The sequence below is a fragment of the Oryx dammah genome, unplaced genomic scaffold (assembly GCF_014754425.2).
Source record: "Oryx dammah isolate SB20612 unplaced genomic scaffold, SCBI_Odam_1.1 HiC_scaffold_27, whole genome shotgun sequence".
NCBI classification, from domain to species: domain Eukaryota; kingdom Metazoa; phylum Chordata; class Mammalia; order Artiodactyla; family Bovidae; genus Oryx; species Oryx dammah.
The window spans coordinates 79397382-79417929 of NW_024070211.1; the positions used below are offsets into that span (position 1 = coordinate 79397382).

The 20548-nt window shown below is 34.6% G+C and overlaps 1 protein-coding gene across 1 annotated transcript in view; it reads right to left on the reverse strand.

Moving 5' to 3' along the window:
- Positions 1 to 20548, reverse strand: part of LRP1B (LDL receptor related protein 1B) — a 762233-nt gene that overhangs the window by 288099 nt on the left and 453586 nt on the right. Inside the window, exons 32-35 of the mRNA XM_040227930.1 lie at positions 17985 to 18168; positions 14520 to 14605; positions 5259 to 5381; positions 3654 to 3835 (exon numbers count right to left, since the gene is read on the reverse strand). Of these exons, the coding sequence (XP_040083864.1) occupies positions 3654 to 3835; positions 5259 to 5381; positions 14520 to 14605; positions 17985 to 18168 (575 nt within the window). The remainder of the gene's footprint in view (positions 1 to 3653; positions 3836 to 5258; positions 5382 to 14519; positions 14606 to 17984; positions 18169 to 20548) is intronic.

Consider the following 20548-nt stretch of genomic DNA (forward strand, 5'->3'; position numbering starts at 1 on the left):
CAGATGTTCAAGCCCAGATTTAGAAAAGGCAGGGGAAGTAGAAGAACCAAGATCAAATTGCCAAAATTCATTGAATCATAGAAAAAGCAAGAAAATTACAGAAAAAAAATCTACTTCTCTTTATTGACTACGCCAAAGCCTTTGACTATGTGGATCTCAACAAACTAGAAAATCCTTAAAGAGATGGGAATACCAGACCACCTTACCTGCTTCCTGAGAAACCTGTATGCAGGTCAAGGAGCAACAGTTAGAATCAGGCATGGAATAATGGACTGGTTGCAAACTGAGAAAGGAGTATGTCAAGGCTGTATATTGTCACCCTGCTTATTTAACTTATATACAGTATACATATGAGAAATACTGGGTTAGATGAAGCACAGCTGGAATCAAGATTGTGGGAAGAAATATCAATAACTTCAGATATGAAGATGATACCACCATTATGGCAAAAAGTGAAGAGGAACTAAAGAGCCTCTTGATGAAAGTGAAAGAGGAGAGTGAAAAATCTGGCTTAAAACTCAGCATTCAAAAAAATAAGATCATGGCATTTGGTCTCATTATTTCATGGCAAATAAGTGGAGAAACAATGGAAACAGTAACAGACTTTATTTTCTTGGGCTCCAAAATCACTGCAGATGTTTACTGCAGCCACGAAATTTTTAAGCACTTGCTCCTTGGAAGAAAAACTATGACAAATCTAACAGCATATTAAAAAGCAGAGACATTACTTTGCCAACAAAGGTCTGTCTAGTCAAAGCTCTGGTTTTTCCAGTAGTCATGCATGTATGTGAGAGTTGGACCATAAGAAGGCTGAGCACTGAAGATTGGATGCTTTGAACTGTGGTGTTGAAGAAGAGGCTTGAGAGTCCCTTGGACTGCAAGGAAATCAAACCAGTCCATCCTAAAGGAGTTCAGTCCTGAATATTCATTGGAAGGACTGATGCTGAAGCTGAAACTCTAATACTTTGGCCACTTAATTCGAAGAACTGACTCATTAGAAAAGACCCTGATGCTGGGAAAGATTGAAGGCAGGAGGAGAAGGGGATGACAGAGGATCAGATGGTTGGATGGCATCACTGATTCAATGGACTTGAGTTTTAATAAGCTCTGGGAGATGGTGAAGGAGAGGGAAGCCTGATGTGCTGGAGTTCATGGAGTTGCAAAGAGTTGGACATGACTGAGTGACTGAACAATAACTATGCTCAGCACAGTTTTATATTTTCTATTTCTACTTTAAAACACATCTATATCACTTCTGTATAAATTACTGTTTATAAATACTAAATATATATGATATTAATCACCCCAAATTTACAATTAAATTAGTACACTGATTCCCAATCAATAATAGAATAATTGGGATAATTGGATATCAGCTGAATTTTAACATAATAACCAGAAAGATGATCTGTCTACTTATATTTTCTTTTCCATTCTTACTAACCAACATATTCAAAATGAGACAATTGACGTACTACCCTTATAAGAAAGTATCCCCAAGCTACCTTTTAAATGTTTATAGATGCTTTATTAGATTAGACATTCCAATGATCTTTATCTTCCCTAAATAATCCTTGCTCTATTCTTCACTAAATATTAGAACAGAGATTACACTTCTCAAGAAAACAGGGGCCAGTAGCAGTAGTGGTATATTCAAAACATATGCAAATCACAATAGCAACAATTCCACCTTTATTGAATACTCAGAATTTAAGTTGTCATTTTTGGAGCAAGATTGTATAATAATTTAGACAGCTATGGCATTTCCATCCTGAAGCTCATCTCATATAAACTAAAATCCAAGTTGCCCTATTGTCTCACTCTGGGGAACCAGGAAAACAGTACGAATAAAAAGGTGTCATTAAATTTTATCTGTTAGAATCTCTGTTTATTTTTTGTTATATGGCTTTAATCGTTTCATAAAAATACCTGATTTTTCTGTTTCTTGGGTTATAATCTGGGATTCCATATCATACTTCAAATATTATTTAAAATGGAATCAAAGGAGTCTTTCATAGTATCTGCAATAATTTAATATTTTACCATCTTAATTGACACTTTTGGCAGGTTTATATTGATAAGTTCAGAATGCATCAGTTTATGTGTTAATAACTCTCACCTGGGAGAAATAAACCTTAATGCTAGATTCAGCTGTGTTCACTAGGGTAGGATACAGTTTGCTTTATAAATAGGAAATTTCAAAATACTGTTATTAACAAATACTGCTTTTATTTGGAAAATAAAGCATCTTGAAAATTATGAGATGAGACCTAAGACAGACATACTGATTTGAAGAAAAGGACAATGGACAAACTAAAATATCTTCTGATAAAATACCAAATGACTCAAGTATGCATATTCTTTGAATGAATGATGATGATAGCCAAACAGTATCTGACCATTATTTCTTGTAATATCTATAGAAACAGACTCCACTGTGACTCTGTTTCATTTAAAATAGAATTGATACTCTTTTGTTACTATGGTAAAGAAATTATTTTAAAAGGTAACAAAATAGTCCACATAATTATATATTGAAAAGTTAAAACTTGCACCACTACCTTGGAAACAGTTTGTAGTATTTACAAGTCTTCCCCATTAGGTATTGCTTTTACCCAAATTAATATTTAAAATCAAGCTCCATGCACACTATAATATGATCACTTTGTCAATTATAAATATGAGACAGTAAAATAGAGATACATTATATTACCAAGAAGTAAAATTTAATTATTACATATGGTAAAAGCAGTGATTTGGTGAACTATTTAATGGGAAATTAATTAAGACAGCAGAAAATTCAGAGCACTAGAGTTAGTACAATACTTGTTTATTGCAAATGTGTGATATTTTTAAAAAGCAAATTTTCTCTAAATTTGTTTTTTTAAAAACATGTTCAATAGGTTGAACTTCTACAGAAATCATTTGGAGTATGTAATCACTCAAATTATAGTATTAAAAAAAGACAATGATATCCTTCTTTACCTACCAAAATAACATAATTGAAAGTAAATGATAATGGTCATAAACTATAGAATTTTAGCAAGCAGCTTTGACACTTAAATGTGTGTTCATCCCTCATCTAAATTCTCCAGCCAGCTGTCCTTGATCCTTATGATGACTTGTTCTTCATTCTCACAGACAGATGCAAATAAAACCCAACACTAATATCAATCTTCCCTGATATTCCCACTATGCTTTTCCCTATGAATGCATGGATAATGCATCATTATTTATTATTCATAGATATCATTTATGTCTCCTGCTGTAAAGTTGTTCAGGAATTACAATACCTCCATTCTTGACTACTACAAATGCTGTAAAACAGTATCCAAGAGTTTATCTTTGCTTCTCTTTCCCCCAACATTTAAAGGCATTATAATTGGATAAAACTGTGTTTTATTCATTTCATACACTTACTGTTTCATTAGAAGAGCTGTGTTTAAAACCTTAAAAAATACTTGCTCTAAAATTCCATTTTAATTTTCTCTTTCTCTGTAATAGTCACATTTGTATTTTTGATTTCTCAATTAAAACTTCTACACATTTTCACTTTTCATTGGTTCCCATGTTAAAATCTACAGACCAGGATTTACCATATTGAACATAATCCACAGTCTTAAACTTTAAGATTTTCAATGTTTGTTACAAACCCAGCACGAGGATCTAAAGACAGGTCCCTGGGAAACTTCAGCCTTTTGCTAACAAGTATAGTAGGGTATAAGCCATTAAGTTTGGATACTTCAATGATCCTTTTTTCTGTGTCAGACCAATAGAGGTTTTTTCCAATCCAATCGACAGCAAGTGCATTGGGGACGGCTGTGTTATGCACTACCTAACAAAATAAGAATTTAAAAAGTTAACATTTTAAATGCCTAGAATAAGGACAAAGCAATTACTTCTTGAATTTTTTGAGAGATACATAATTGTATTTAAACATTAAAATGTAATTTAGACAAGCACAACATATAGAACAACTTACCTAATAAAATTACTTATTTGTTTGTGAGATTACTCAATATGTAATCAGGCCCCTAGAAATTCCATAAAGGTTTAATGAAAGAAACACCAAAATAGAAAGTTGTTGGATGGCTACACAGTTGTTTATTACATTTTCATTACAGTTTACTTATTCTCTCAAAATTTGGGGCAAAAATTCTATTACAAGTAGAGGCACACACATACTAGCACAAAAAATAATTGATATTATCTATTAATAACAGGTTCTGGGGGAGATATCAATTAATTCAACACTCCCCCAACTGTCTTTGCCCTACTTTAACTACCTATTACAAAGAAAGAAAGAATATAAGCAAAAATATACATTAAATATTTAACCTAACCAAAAGGAAGTAGAAATGTATTCATTCAACAGTTATGTTCAATTGCAACCTATGTCAAATATACTAAGGATATAGGCTATGTATGCACAAATATGCTGTATATAAAAAACCAATAATGTTTATTCTGAATTATGTAACCTACTGATATTTTGGTATTTTATATATATGTGTGTGTATATATATATATATAAGTACATATATAATTTCAAGATTTCATTAATATTTTAAAAATTCATTGCTTCCACCAAAGCTCTCTATGCAATATTACAAATGGCTTCAAAATTTTTTAAGTAATTGATGGGTTCAATCTACTTGAATTTGAACTTCTTTTAATATTTTACTACTTATATACAGTGCAAATGATGTTATTTTAAAACCCAAATTAACATAGAAATGGTGTCAAGTAGAGTAGTTCACATCTAGAATGTGATATGTGTTTAATTTTGATGCTCTCTACTCAAAGCATTCATGATTTTACACAAATGTATTCAACTATTTCCTTCTATAGCAAAATAATAGTGCTATAATTTCAATCTACATTCTAATAATTATTTTTTCATTACAAATTCTCTAACTCAACTTTTTATTTCATATAAATCAACACAATTAAATCTCAGGCACTAATCATTCAAGCTGAAAGCATTCATCACATTTTATAGGGTTGTGAATATAAGTTTTCAGATTTTATTTACTCAATTTGATTTTTATCTTATAGCAATCATGTTATAATGAAACATTGATAAGAATCTCCAATTTCATATTTAAAGTATATATTAACACACTGTACAAATGTGAAATTCAAACAAATCTAATACATTCTATGAGTCATGTCATTACCATCAAATAACATTTTCTATTCAATTTAACCATACCAATACAATATTGAATTATCTCATCATTGTAATATCTAGATACCTTAATGTCACTTCCATTTAAACACATTCTATTTATGCGACTGCCATTGGGTCGACTGGAATCAATCCAATAGATAAATTCTTCTCTGTAATCAAAGTCTATACCAATAACATTGTTTAATCCCTAAAAATAAAAAAGAATATATTTGAATAATAGTTAACATAAATCCTCTTACAATATTTTAGGAATTTGTAAGAATCAATATTTCCCTTTGAATCTAAATAGGTACAATTTTATAATAAAAAACAACTGTGACCAATTCTTTGTAAAAGCATCATATGTTTACATTTTCTCTATATCATACACGTAAGATGTTGCATAGTTTATTTGAGCATTTTTCCAAATGGAAAAATATTGGAGTGTTTAAAGAAAGCAGTTTAAGTAAATAGTCAATAATATGGGGAAATTTTCTTTTAGAGAGATAAAGGAAAAGATTTTCATTTTAGGTTAATATTAATTTGATGCTATTATGAGTATACATCTAAATTGAAAGGGTAGACAATCCCCAATAATTTAAGAGCTTTTGATAGATATCTGATGAAAGTCAGAAAAGATTTACAAAGTGTACTTTCCCTAACAGGCTTTGGTTCAACAACATACTAACATTCTCTGTTTTTCTCATGCTTCAAGCAGCCTGTTAGGCAATACAGTGCCATATTCGAATTTAAAAGTTAAAACTTTGGTGAATATTTAACCCAAGAGGAACTTGGTAAACATCTTTTTATTCCACATGGTGGAAATGTGAGGAAATTCTTTCAGACTCACAGTTAGAGCATTTTTTAGCAGGTAACAAATTGAATGTGAATTCAGCTTATGGATTTTTGGATAACACAGCTCCTTTGGCTGTTTCACTGATTTAATTTGAGGATTGTTCACTAGGATCTGAGAATCTTGTTAGCTGTTGAGTTTTTCAAATGATTGCACAAGGGTTGGTTTAATTCTGACCTATTGTTAAGGCTCATAGATTTACCTTCCCAATGGGCTAACAAAACTTGAATCAAGGTTGCAATTGTGTTAACTCACTTTGAGGGTTGAATATTAATTTCAGTTTAGTTCAGTTGCTCAGTCGTGTCTGACTCTTTGCGACCCCATGAATCACAGCACACCAGGCCTCCCTGTCCATCACCATCTCCCGGAATTCACTCAGACTCATGTCCATCGAGTCCGTGATGCCATCCAGCCATCTCATCCTGATGCCATCCAGCCATCTCATCCTGGGTCATCCCCTTCTCCTCCTGCCCCCAATCCCTCCCAGCATCAGAGTCTTTTCCAATGAGTCAACTCTTCGTATGAGGTGGCCAAAGTACTGGAGGTTCAGCTTTAGCATCATTCCTTCCAAAGAAATCCCAGGGTTGATCTGCTTCAGAATGGACTGGTTGGATCTCCTTGAAGTCCAAGGGACCCTCAAGAGTCTTCTCCAACACCACAGTTCAAAAGCATCAATTCTTTGATGCTCAGCTTTCTTCACAGTCCAACTCTCACATCCATACATGACTACAGGTAAAACCATAGCCTTGACTAGATGGACCTTAGTCGGCAAAGTAATGTCTCTGCTTTTGAATATACTATCTAGGTTGGTCATAACTTTTCTTCCAAGGAGTAAGCATCTTTTCATTTCATGGCTGCAGTCACCATCTGCAGTGATTTTGGAGCCCAACAAAATAAAGTCTGACACTGTTTCCACTGTTTCCCCATCTATTTCCCATGAAGTGATGGGACTGGATGTCATCATCTTCATTTTCTGAATGTTGAGCTTTAAGCCAACTTTTTGCTCTCCTCTTTCACTTTCATCAAGAGGCTTTTTAGTTCCTCTTCACTTTCTGCCATAAGGGTGGTGTCATCTGCATATCTGCATTTAATTTAAGTCACTTCAGTCATGTCTGACTCTGTGTGACTCCACAGACGGCAGCCCACCAGGCTCCCCCATCCCTGGGATTCTCCAGGCAAGAACACTGGAGTGGGTTGCCATTTCCTTCTCCAATGCATGAAAGTGAAAAGTGAAAGTGAAGTCGCTCAGTTGTGTCTGACTCTTAGCGACCCCATGGACTGCAGCCTACCAGGCTCCTCCATCCATGGGATTTTTCCAGGCAAGAGTACTGGAGTGGGGTGCCATTGCCTTCTCCGGCTATGAAGTCTTAAGTAACCTTAAAGAGGCTTTTATTCATCCCATTTATTGAATTAGTTTATTTAGGGGTAAAATAGACCATTTATAAGTCATGAAGTCCTTTAGACTTCACAGATTCCAATAAGGAAAGGTCTATTAACTAACTATAGTTTCCTGACTGCAGTGAATTTTAAAAGATACTTGAGCCAGAAAAGGGCTGAAAATGTTTTCCTGAAGGAATAGTAAAACCATGATAAACACTGCATATCTGAGGTTATTGATATTTCTCCCGGCAATCTTGATTCCAGCTTGTGCTTCTTCCAGTCCAGCGTTTCTCATGATGTACTCTGCATATGTTAAATAAGCAGGGTGACAATATACAGCCTTGACGTACTCCTTTTCCTATTTGGAAGCAGTCTGTTTTTCCATGTCCAGTTCTAACTGTTGCTTCCTGACCTGAATACAGATTTCTCAAGAGGCAGGTTAGGTGGTCTGGTGTTCCCATCTCTTTCAGAATTTTCCACAGTTTATTGTGATTTATTAATATATAAACTCATATATTAAAAATAATTGATATCACAGATGTTTGGCAAAGCCCCAGAGATATCTGGCATTTCTTTATATCTGATGTAAGACTTTTACATCAATATTTACTCTGAAGTTGTCATTAAAGTCACAAATTGGTTTAAGCGTCGCTTATGAGTATTTGATCCCTGAAAGTATAGTCACCTTTCCCAGTGCCTCAGAGGTTAAAGTGTCTGCCTGGAATTCAGGAGACCTGTGTTCGATCCCTGGGTCAGGAAGATCCCCTGGAGAAGGAAATGGCAACCCACTCCAGTACTCTTGCCTGGAGAATCCCATGGAGGGAGGAGCCTGGTAGGCTACAGTCCATGGGGTCCCAAAGAGTTGGACATGACTGAGCGACTTCACTTCACTTATGAGTACTTATAATCCTATAAGTAAGGATTAGCATCTCCAACTCAATTGTTTTTAGGATTAGCATCTCCAAGGCAATTGTTTTTTGTTGCTGTTGTTTTGTTTTGTTTTCCTGTGGTTTGCTTTGATTTGGTTTGGGAAAGGATGTGTGCTCAATTGCTCAGTGTGTCCAACTCTTTTCGACCCCATGGATGGGAGCCCATCAGGCTCCTCTGTTCACAGGATTATTCTCGCATTGGTTGCCATTTCCTCCTCCAGGAGATCTGCCTGACCAGTGATTGAACCTGCATCTCCTGTGACTCTTGAATTGGCAGATGGATTCCCACTTGAGCCACTTGAAAAGTCCTTGGGGAAGGGTGGTTAATTCCTATATCTGAGTTCAGTTTCCACATCTATTCTCAAAATTCTGAATTTTATAATAACACTGCATCAGAGATACACACTTTTTAATAAAACTCTGGCCAAGGCTAAATGTTTACTATTCAGATTTTACTTCTTTCCAGTGACATCCAAGACTAAAAATCGCCTATGTATGGAACTCAGAGCAGGTTCTGGCAAAAACTGATTTTTTTCTTCTAGTAGCCAGGCTAAATTCTCAGGATGATGGCGTTGAAAATCATAGGCTCAAATCTTATGCTTTCATTTGTCTTAAAAGAAGCAATCTTTTTCTTCCGTTCCAGGTTATAAAGTTAACGCTAAATAGCCTAACCCCGCTATGCCCAAATGAATAAATACAAATAATGTACTTCTTTCAGATGGCATCACTAACCAAGAATAATGAGTATAAATGCTAAAAAATGCAACTAACATTCAGTCTCAGATTCAAAACATGCATTAAATATATATTTGCACACGAATATTTGGAGCACTCCCTAACTAAATACACATAAGCATTCAATCTAAGAAGTTATCTATGCAAAATCAATCAAGATTGTAAAACATAAATTGAATATATTCCAAGTTCTGTAGAGCACTTAATTAATTCAATAGTAGTCTGTGATCTTCTTTCTGCTCAAAAGCACTTTTCATTGAAAGAATAAGCTATGGGTTAGGGTTCTGTGATGGACTGGCAATGCAGATAGATAAATTAGAGCTCTTTAAGAAAGATATGGACAGAAACTTCTCACTTTAGCAAAGATTTACCCACAATCTCCAGTCTTGGCAGAATTACCCCATTCCATTCTTTACAATAATCAATTTAGATAATGGAAATCCAGTTCCAAATTTAGCAAGTCAACTATAATAAATTAAGTCCATGGATGCAGAGGAATTGAAGCTTAGAATTCTGACATATCTATCAAGACAAACTAGTTATTTTCCTACAGCTTTACTCTTAATCTCTACAGAAAACAGTGCAACTCTTGTTTCAGAATCATATGCAAGGAACATTAAAACAGTCAAGGGCATGGTCAAAATAATGTAAAAAAGCTAGAGTCATCCCAGTGGTTTCAGAGCTGAAAATTGGTTTCATCAAAATCCTACTTGCTTCTTTTATTTCTGTGGTTGAAGATTTGTACCCTTTGATTCAAGATGATTAATTTACAAAATTGTGTTTTGTTTCTTTATACAATTTTACTGGAATGAAAGACACTGCTAGAATTGAATTGGATAACATATTGGAAAGCTACTTGATTAATTTTCATTTCTGAAATCCATGTACATTTTCTAAATGTGTTGTATGAATTTAAGTTATAGCTATCTTAGCTACAACTATATTTTAGAATATAGGGGGTAAAATGTTCTACCAGTTGTTATAATTTTATGATATAAAGCTTCATGAGATTGCTACTACAAGTAGCAAAACAAGTTCTCTTTATTGTATTCAATAAAATTAAGGTATTAGAATCAAATTTAAGATATTAGAGTAAATTATTCTTCCTAATTAACTATGCACAAAATTTCCAAATAATTAAGGCAAGGACATTGTCTTCATTTATTTTGGCTGGGAAAAAATGTGGAGAGACAATTACTGATATTTTCTATTTCAGTATACATATGTAGAAAAGTCTTTGAGGAAAAAAAAAAAAGTGGTTTTTACTCCCTACAACTCCTTGAAACTTTCTATAATGCTATGATGAAATTGTGGTTAAAAACAAATTTCCTAACAAAAATGGTATATTTCAAGCAACCCATAGTCAAAACTTTAAAGCTTGTCTTTAATTTCTTGGGTCATTACATCCTTACTCAGTGGTCACCACTAACAAATGCTCTCCAGAGACACAGATGTCCAGGGTACACATGGATTTCTTTATCTTTCTCATACCCTCTTCATTTCCACAAACTACACCAATTGTCTGAAATTCATACCGTCTTAAGTACTAGTGATTCAGTTCAGTTCAGTTCAGTTGCTCAGTCACTTCCAACTCTTTGCAATCCCATGAACTGTAACACGCCAGGCCTCCCTGTCCATCACCAACTGCTGAGCCTACCCAAACTCATGCCCATTGAGTCAGTGATGCCATCTAACCATCTCATCCTCTGTCGTCCCCTTCTCCTCCTGCTCTCAATCTTTCCCAGCATCAGGGTCTTTTCAAATGAGTCAGCTCTTTGCATAAGGTGGCCAAAGTATTGAAGCTTCAGCTTCAACATCAATCCTTCCAGTGAATACCCAGGACTGATCTCCTATAAGGTGGACTGGTTGGATCTCTTTGCAGTTCAAGGGACTCTCATGAGTCTTCTCCAATGCCACAGTTCAAAAGAATCAGTTCATTGGTACTCAGCTTTCTTTATAGTCCCACTCTAACATCCATACATGACTACTGGAAAAACCATAGCCTTGACTCGACAGATGTTTGTTGACAAAGTAATGTCTCTGCTTTTTAATATGCTGTCTATTCTTGTCATAACTTTCCTTCAAAGGAGTAAGTGTCTTTTAATTTCATGGCTGCAATCACCATCTGCAGTGATTTTGGAGCCCCCAAAAATAAAGTGTGACACTGTTTCCACTGTTTCCCCATAATTTGCCATGAAGTGATGGGACAAGATGCCATGATCTTCGTTTTCTGAATGTTGAGCTTTAAGCCAACTTTTCACTCTCCTCTTTCACTTTCATCAAGAGGCTCTTGAGTTCTTCTTCACTTTCTGCCATAAGTGTGGTGTCATCTGCATATCTGAGGTTATTGATATTTCTCCCGGCAATCCTGATTCCAGCTTGTGCTTCCTCCAGCCCAGCGTTTCTCATGATGTACTCTGCATAGAAGTTAAATAAGCAGGGTGACAATATACAGCTTTGATGTACTCCTTTTCCTATTTGGAAGCAGTCTGTTGTTCCATGTCCAGTTCTAACTCTTGCATCCTCACCTGCATACAGGTTTCTCAAGAGGCAGGTCATATGTTCTGGTATTCCCATCTCTTTCAGAATTTTCCACAGTTTACTATGATCCACACAATCAAAACTTTGGCATAGTCAGTAAAGCAGAAATAGATATTTTTCTGGAACTCTCTTGCTTTTTCGATGATCCAGTGGATGTTGGCAATTTGATCTCTGGTTGGCAACAGTCTAATATTTTATCACCAGTAAGTAAAACACTAAAAGAATGTGTGCATTAAGATGGTTTGGTTGTCCAAGATGGATGTAGATAATGCAGAGATGCAGAGAGAAAAAATCATTTTGCTCCATTAAGAACAATCTCTGATAACATATTAACCAAAATATTAAAAAGATAAAAAAAAAGATAGCAGCATAAATGTCTTGAGTAACAGGGTTGGAAAATAAAGCAAGGAGTTGCCACTGAAGCTCTTTTACAGTTCTTTCATGATGACAATAAATACTTTTACTGTATTAGTTAAATTTGTGGTTATCATCTAAGCTTATAAATAGAGTATTCTAAAAAGAGAAATTTTCTCCCTTTGAGAGAGAGTCTAAAAAGAGGAAATGCTGAAAACAAGAAAAATACTGTAAACAAAAAATATAAACATGTCAATACAAGAGACGTGTCAATTCCAGAGACAATATAAGTAATTCAATAGTTTGCAAACTTAACATTGAAGGTATAGACATGCTTACAGAGGGTATGGGGATATACTTTTAAGATAAAAAGATAATTTTCAATATTTTGTACGTTTGATATAAGCTTAAAATGTTAAGGGGGCTCAGCGGTAAAAAATCCAACTGCAGTGCAGGAGATGAGGGTTTGATCTCTGGGTTGGGAAGATCGCCTGGAGGAGGGCACAGCCACCCACTCCAGTATTCTTGCCTGGAGAATCCCATGGAGAGAGGAGCCTGGCAGGCTCCAGTTCATAGAGTCACAAAGAGTGGGACATAACTGAAGTGACTGAGCGTGCAGAAGAAATAAGTTAAATAATGTAGAAAACATTGGGGAAATAAAAAGCAGCTATGCAAACTTACTACCTATGGGTATTACTCATCTCTTAAAGAAATGATTATCTAATTCTTATATTTTAAATAGATTTTAGTTTTTATAAATAACACAAAAATATTTTATATTTTACCCAATCTCTTAAGGTGCAGAATTAGAGACAAGAGGCAGTGCTATACAGTGGATATTGGTGGCATCCTCCAAACTCAAGAGCAAGAGTCTAAACCTCACTGACATTCCTGAATAAGACATACTTGTCTTATTCATGTAAGCACACAGAAAGTTTGAGGACACTGGTGAATTGAGAGCATGGGTTTTATATCAAAGTGGCAGCTGCCACCCACCTGGGATTGTGCCCATTCAGGGATGTGAGCCCAGCAATGCTACACTGTCCTATTTTTTCATGAGTAGCCAGAAATCTGGATTTTCATGTGAAAATTTCATTTTCAATCTGTGACTTAGAGAAAGTGAAAGTGAAAGTGAAGTCGCTCAGTCATGCCCGACCCCATGGACAGTAGCCTGTACCAAGCTCCTCCGTCCATGAGATTTTCAAGGCAAGAGTACTGGAGTGGGTTGCCATTTCCTTCTCCAGGGAATCTTCCCAACCCAGGTCCCTCACATTATAGACAGACACTTTACCGTCTGAGCCACCAGGGAAGTCCGTGACTTAGAGAGAAGCTGGCAAATCCAACTCTTTTTGGAGTAGCCAACATCACACTTGATAACAAATATTTGCACTTAAAATAAGACTAAATTCCTAAGCAGTATGGATGAAACTCTAACAATAGGAATGGAGGTACCCATGAAAGAGTGAAAAAAACATATTTAGTTAAGCATTCTTTATGTTGTTGAAAAATCCATACGTGGATGAGCTTTATCATCTAATGCCTCATGCAGGCATAAACATACCATGAGAACATGAAACATCCTTATTTTTGGCACACTTGTTCTAGACAGTGCTATCACATAATCATGTCACTATTGCACATTTTGGAGCAAAGACAAGCTTGCAGCAGGACAGATACAAGCCCAGTCATTCCAAAGAAGCTACTTTTCCTGACAATTAAAGATAGGCTAAAATTAACTATGATTTCTCTAGCCCATGTAATAATCAGTCTAGTTTAATGATTTGATTTTATGCTATTCTCACTGTAGATTGAGAGGGAAAAACAAAAAGGTTGAGGTAAGCAATTCACATTTTTATTCTGTCATAAGTGAAAACTATTCCTTTTCATCTCAAATAGTATATATAAACACTGACAATAGAATTTAGGCATCACAATAGATCAGCAGTTCATATTCTCTAAGTAGATGGGTTGAGGGATGACCATGGTAAGGCTAAATATATGCATCTCATAACCTTTAAACCATGACTGGATTACAGTCATACTTTTGCTCCTTTGCTAATTCCAAATTTTAAACAGATAACTAATCTCATGTTATTCATCAATGTAACAATCAATATATTCATCAAACAGATAACTAATCCCATGTCATTTCATCAATCCTATGTTTTCCTTAGTTCTATGAACAGAAACTTAAAGTTCTGGAAAAGATGTTTATTTTTAAATTTCATGGATGGGGTGGGGGGCAACTTGGTTAATGCACAAAATACCTTAAAAAATAATTTTATACCTTCTCTAGCTATTCTTAAGACAGTATTTTAGATATTTTACGATAGTTTTTTTCCTTGCATTAATTATATTTTGCATCTTATACTTTCCTTGATATAGTGTGATATTACACGTTGGAGGACCTGGACAATTCAAACAAAACAAAGTTTATGGTAATCTTATAGGCATACATGCTTCAAAAGTTCTAATCATGAGATATTGCTATAGCTCTAATTATATCTGGAGTGACCATATTAAATATTAGCAAGTTATCACAGAAATGTCATACCTGTTTTAAAAGTGTGTAGTTGGAGCCATCGGTGCTAATTTTCCTTATCTCATGATGATCAGCAAGAATTAGAAAAGGCTCTTCATCTAAATAACAAGACAAAAAATATATTAGACTATTAGCAGTTTTGGTTTTCAACTTGGCTTAGTTTCAGTTTAGTTACTCTAGCAGTGCAACTTCAAATGCAGTGCCTTCTGGTAAATTAATGGTTAAAAAATTCATACTGAGCACCTCTGCTGATAATAATATGAAAAGAAAGCAGATACCTGTGCAGTACAGAAAATCTAGACAATTCCAAATCCCTCTCTTTCCCTCAAGTTTCTTGAATATTAAATTACCTAATTTATTTGAAATTAGTGGAAAATATCTACTGCTAAAATCTTGCTTTTTCTCATTCTTTTTAAATTGGAATACAGTTGATTTACAATGCTGTCTTAGTTTCAGGTGCACTGCAAAGTGAATCAGTTACATGCATATACATATATCCATTTTTAAAAGATTCTTTCCCTATATAGGTCAATACAGAATATTGAGTAGAGCTTCCTATGCTATATAGTAGGTTCCTATTAGTTATCTGCTTTTTCATATAGTAGTGTATATGTCAAACCTAATTTCTCATATGATACAAATGAACTTAGTGACAAAACAGAAATAGAGGCACAAATGTAGAAAACAAACCTATGGTTACAGGGGGAAAGGGATGATGGAGGGGGACAAAATCTTATTTTTAAATGAAATTCTGAGAAGTATAATCTTCACCTTAGAAATCTATAGTACAGCTAAACATTCCTACCACTGAAAAGTGAAAGTGAAAGTCACTCAGTTGTATCCGACTTTTTGCAACCCCATGGACTACATAGTCCAGATGGAATTCTCTAGGCCAGAATAAGTCTGAAAATTCTTTCCTGATAATCATATAACCGACTTATGCCCTCAGAATAACTTCCAAGAGTTTCACTGCCTACATGAACTTTTTCCATGTGCCTGGGGATTTCTTTTAAGTAGGAGTCTATATCCTTCTTATTTGTTCAACATGCTTTAATATCTTATTTGTTGTAGAATCTAGGAAATACAATAAGAATAATCTAACCATGATTCATATATATAAAGATAAAACTCTTTTTAAACATCTTTGTCTCTAAAATGCTTTATATACTTAGTTTCCTGAAGAGCAAATTTAATATCAGCATATATTAGAAAGAACAATGAAAAAGGTATTTTATGAGGACTTTATGGCAGAAAGTGAAGAGGAACTAAAAAGCCTCTTGATGAAAGTGAAAGAGGAGAGTGAAAAAGTTGGCTTAAAGCTCAACATTCAGAAAACGAAGATCATGGCATCTGGTACCATCACTTCATGGCAGATAGATGGGGAAACAGTGGAAACAGTGTCAGACTTTATTTTGGGGGGCTCCAAAATCACTGCAGATGGTGACTGCCGCCATGAAATGAAAAGACGCTTACTCCTTGGAAGGAAAGTTATGACCAACCTACATAGCATATTAAAAAGCAGAGACATTACTTAGCCAACAAAGGTCTGTCTAGTCAAGGCTATGGTTTTTCCAGTGGTCATGTATGGATGTGAGAGTTGGACTGCGAAGAAAGCTGAGCACTGAAGAATTGATGCTTTTGAACTGTGGTGTTAGAGAAGACTCTTGAGAGTCCCTTGGACTGCAAGGAGATCCAACCAGTCCATCCTAAAAGAGATCAGTTCTGGGTGTTCATTGGAAGCACTGATGCTAAAGCTGAAACTCTAGTACTTTGGCCACCTCATGCGAAGAGTTGACTCATTGGAAAAGACTCTGATGCTGGGAGGGATTGGGGGCAGGAGGAGAAGGGGTCAACAGAGGATGAGATGGCTGGATGGCATCACCGATTCAATGGACATGAGTTTATGTAAACTCTGGGAATTAGTGATGGACAGGGAGGCCTGGCATGCTGCGATTCATGGGGTCGCAAAGAGTCAGACACAACTGAGCAATGGAACTGAACTGAAGACTTAAAATTTGCTAAGATCCCAAATGTTCTAACCACAAAAAAGAAATGGTAATTATATGAAGTGATGGATATGTTAACTATTAGTAATACTACTGTAGTAATAATATTGCAATATATAAGTGTATCAAATCAACACATTGTATATCTTGAATGTTATATAATATGTCAATTATGCCTCAATTAATTCTGGGAAAAATATCTATCCTCTATTTAGCAAAAGATTTATGATTCAAGGACACTTATTTTTCTATCAAAATTATTGCTAGTTTCTATTTACTATTGCTAATGGAAAACAACTATCATATGGATACATGATGTAACAAGACCCAAATTAAAAATGATTAACATTCATCATTTCTACACAATCCTTTGTGAAAAGTTTAAAGTAATGGAAATATTGATTACTTTTTGGATTTAATCTCTTTTGCTTGCCCAGTGTCAGTAAATGATAATATAGTAAGCAGTGAGCTGGCAAAACAAAACAAAACAAAACAAAAAACAGTATCCTAGCAAATAAAACAATGGGCTTCAAATAATATGCAAATTGCTTCAGAGGTGAATACTCCAAGTTAAGTAAGAGTGGAATGAAATTTAAAGGAGTTATTATTTTCTCCATATGTGCAAAATTATAATCAGTTAAAGACTTAACATTTTAATTTCTATCCTGTTATTTATTTGATAAAAGTAGATAAGAACACATCTATTGCTTTATATATTGTCATCAACATAAATGTATATGAGAAACTGGTACTGTTATTTGATTCATTATACTCATTATCAAAGTAAGAGGAATAGAGACAACTTAACACCATTTTATTGCCCATTCTAGGTTATTATTACACACTATTTTCCATCATTTTAATAAGCATGGTTTTATCCCCTGATGAATCATAGTTTAAGTTATAGGCCATGTTTTATTGAATTTTCTAATTTACAAAATTTAACACACTACTGGAAATAAACATAAGTTTAATAATACTTGTCTCATCACTGGAAGAATTCACATCGTCTTACATGGATGACCTTATTTCTATTGTTGTCATCATTATAATTGTTATTATTTTCTTATTGATGTGTTTTCTCCTTGGCATACACATATGAGGGTGTGTGGTATAGGGAGAAGAAAAAAATTTATTAGGACACTGTCACAACAGGTTATTTAATAGTTTTGGCCAAACCTGCTCCCAAGAGCTTGTTATGCCCCAGAAAGTAGTGCTAGTTTTTAACTTGTTCTCAAAATCTACCAAACACTTAATAATTCACTAGACCAAACTGTAATGGTATTTCAAACTGAGCAGTGTGTGGACAACACACAAAATAAGAGCGATGGATTCCCAATCAAGGTAAGTAGAGGAGAATTTTGATTTATTAACAACATCAAGGAGGAATGAATTCCATACGAATAGCTATGAAATCAAGGATTCATATGTATAACTGTGGCTGGATCAGTGGACAAGTTCAATTCAATACCTGAGAGTGACTTGCAGCCATTTGGGTTATCAGGTTGGATTTCATATCCATCTGTACAGAGGCACTTGTATGTTCCATATGTATTGATGCATTGCTGGCTACACGGGAAGCCCAAAGAGCATTCGTCAATGTCTACACATGTTTTCCCATCATCCTTCAGTTGAAATCCAGGCCAGCATTTGCACTTGAAAATGAAAAATGAGCATAATCAATTTATACCATTGTCATTGTCTCTTCCAGTTGGATGTCCATTTAGCATGATTCAAGCAGGAAAAGCACTGAAGAATAGATAATGCCAAGTTTTTCTATCCTGCAGCAATTAAACATTAATCAGAATTACATATATGGTGTACAGCTTATGTTTAAAACATATTCTCCCTAATATCTTCATTTGACCTTCTGAGGTTGACAAGATTACAAAATTTAACTGGTATCAATCAGCAAGCCATGGTGGCTAGAGAATGGCAAGGAAAAACTAAATCATCAAATTCTTCTGTTTCTTTTTCTTATTTTGCATTACATTGAACTTTTAGAAGGCTGTTTTAACAACCATAAGGATTAACTGTTATATGGAGCTCTAAAGGTTACTAATACTCTCACATATGTTTAATTTCATTAGAGTCTTACAGAAATCTATGATGTAGACACTATTACTAGTTAACCCATGAGAAACCTTGCTGCACAAGGATGAAATTGAGTAGATAAAGCCAGTTGGAGAGCTTGCTCTTGCTGTAATTTTTAACAAATATTAAGGCTTAATTACTATATATTAGCAGGGTCTGGTTCCTTTACCAAACATGTTGTTGTCTGGAGAAATAATAAAATTAACATAGTTTCTCCACTATAATTAAACCAATGTGCATCATCAGATATTTTTTCTTGGTATCTCTATCATGTTCTATACAACCCTCTTATGTGATACTTGTTAAATGGCATCAGTTCTCAGTACAATGTCATGCAATGTATGTCTTTGCATTCCTGAAAATAATGAGGAGTTATGATTGGTCTTTCAGTTGTATATTCAGCACCTGCCAGGTAGCATATGGGAATTATAATTACATAAAATGAACTTATAATTGGTCATACGATTAGGACCATATTAACCTTAAGACTATCCTATATAGCCTTTGAATAAAGGAACCTGTGAGTACTGAATAGGAACGTGAAGTAAGAACTCTAAATTGTTAAGAAAAGCTAGTGTTCATTATAAACATTTGAACCTATGTATCTATTTGCAAAATATTAGAGAGAGAGATGTGTGCTTATTATTAAATAATCAGCAAACAAATAATTGAGGGTAGAATTTCAAAGTACAAAAAATGGTGTTCATTGTGTGGAGAAGGAACATCAACTTCACCTGAAAGTGCTCAAAAGATAAATGAATAATGTTTCCAAGTCTTTTTACATAAAAACGAATCTCTTTAATCCCTTGGCACTTTTATCTTCAATATTTATACCAATATTTATCTAATAATTCTAAACCATTACAGAGGATTTCTTTTTTGTGATCTCCAGAATCCATTAGCAAGCCAGCAAATCAAAGCAAAAGCCACAACATAATTTCCCAAATTCTCCTCATCAGATCATAGCTTTTGACAGTATTACTTTCCTTGAAAAGACTCATCCTACCACCAGATATAGAAGTCAGGGGAATTGGTACTTATGCTATGTCCAAAATAAAAAACAGAGTGTATGTGTGAGAGAGAGATGCTAAATGTCACTGAAGTATAATTACAAATAGTTAAAATGGTAAATTCGAAGTTGTATATTTTACACAATTAAAAAACAACAATAAAATTTTCAAAGGGAAATTGACAGGCTGCAAAAAGATATCACTGAAACAATTGGAAATTAGATCATGTGATCATGTGGATGCCAGAAGACACATAGGCAGACACAGGATAGAGTTGAATTCAAGAGGCACTTAAGGAAAAGTGAAAGAACGTGTTATAGAATGCATTACAATCCTCTCAAAAGAGTATTATATAAAGAAACAAATAGTGTCTCGATTCTAATAGGGTTTTGGGAAATTACTTTGAATGGCTAATGTCACGTAATAGAACTACCACACTAACTAGCTGGTTTGGATAAAAACATATTTATGGAAAATTAATTTCTTGAAGATAAAATTTGTAAAAGTTATCAGGTGTAATGGATATTTCTATAAAGTGAAATTATATTTAACAGCAAGTTTTTTTAAGTGTTTATTGAAAAAGACTTTTTAAAATTATATTGAAAGATATTTTTTAATTATTTATTTTAATTGGAGGCTAATTACTTTACAACATTGTAGCGGCTTTTGCCATACACATGAATCAGCCATGGGTGTACATGTGTTCCTCATCCTGAACCCCCCTCCCAACTGCCTCCCCATCCCACCCTTCAGGGTCATCCCAATGCACCAGCACTGAGAACCCTGTCTCATGCATCAAAACTGGACTGGCGATCTATTTCACATATGATAATATACATGTTTCAATGCTTTTCTCTAAAAGTCCATTAACCTTGTTTTACCAAAATCATTTTTACCCCCAAATAATTAAAAGGCATTTAAGAGAAATTCT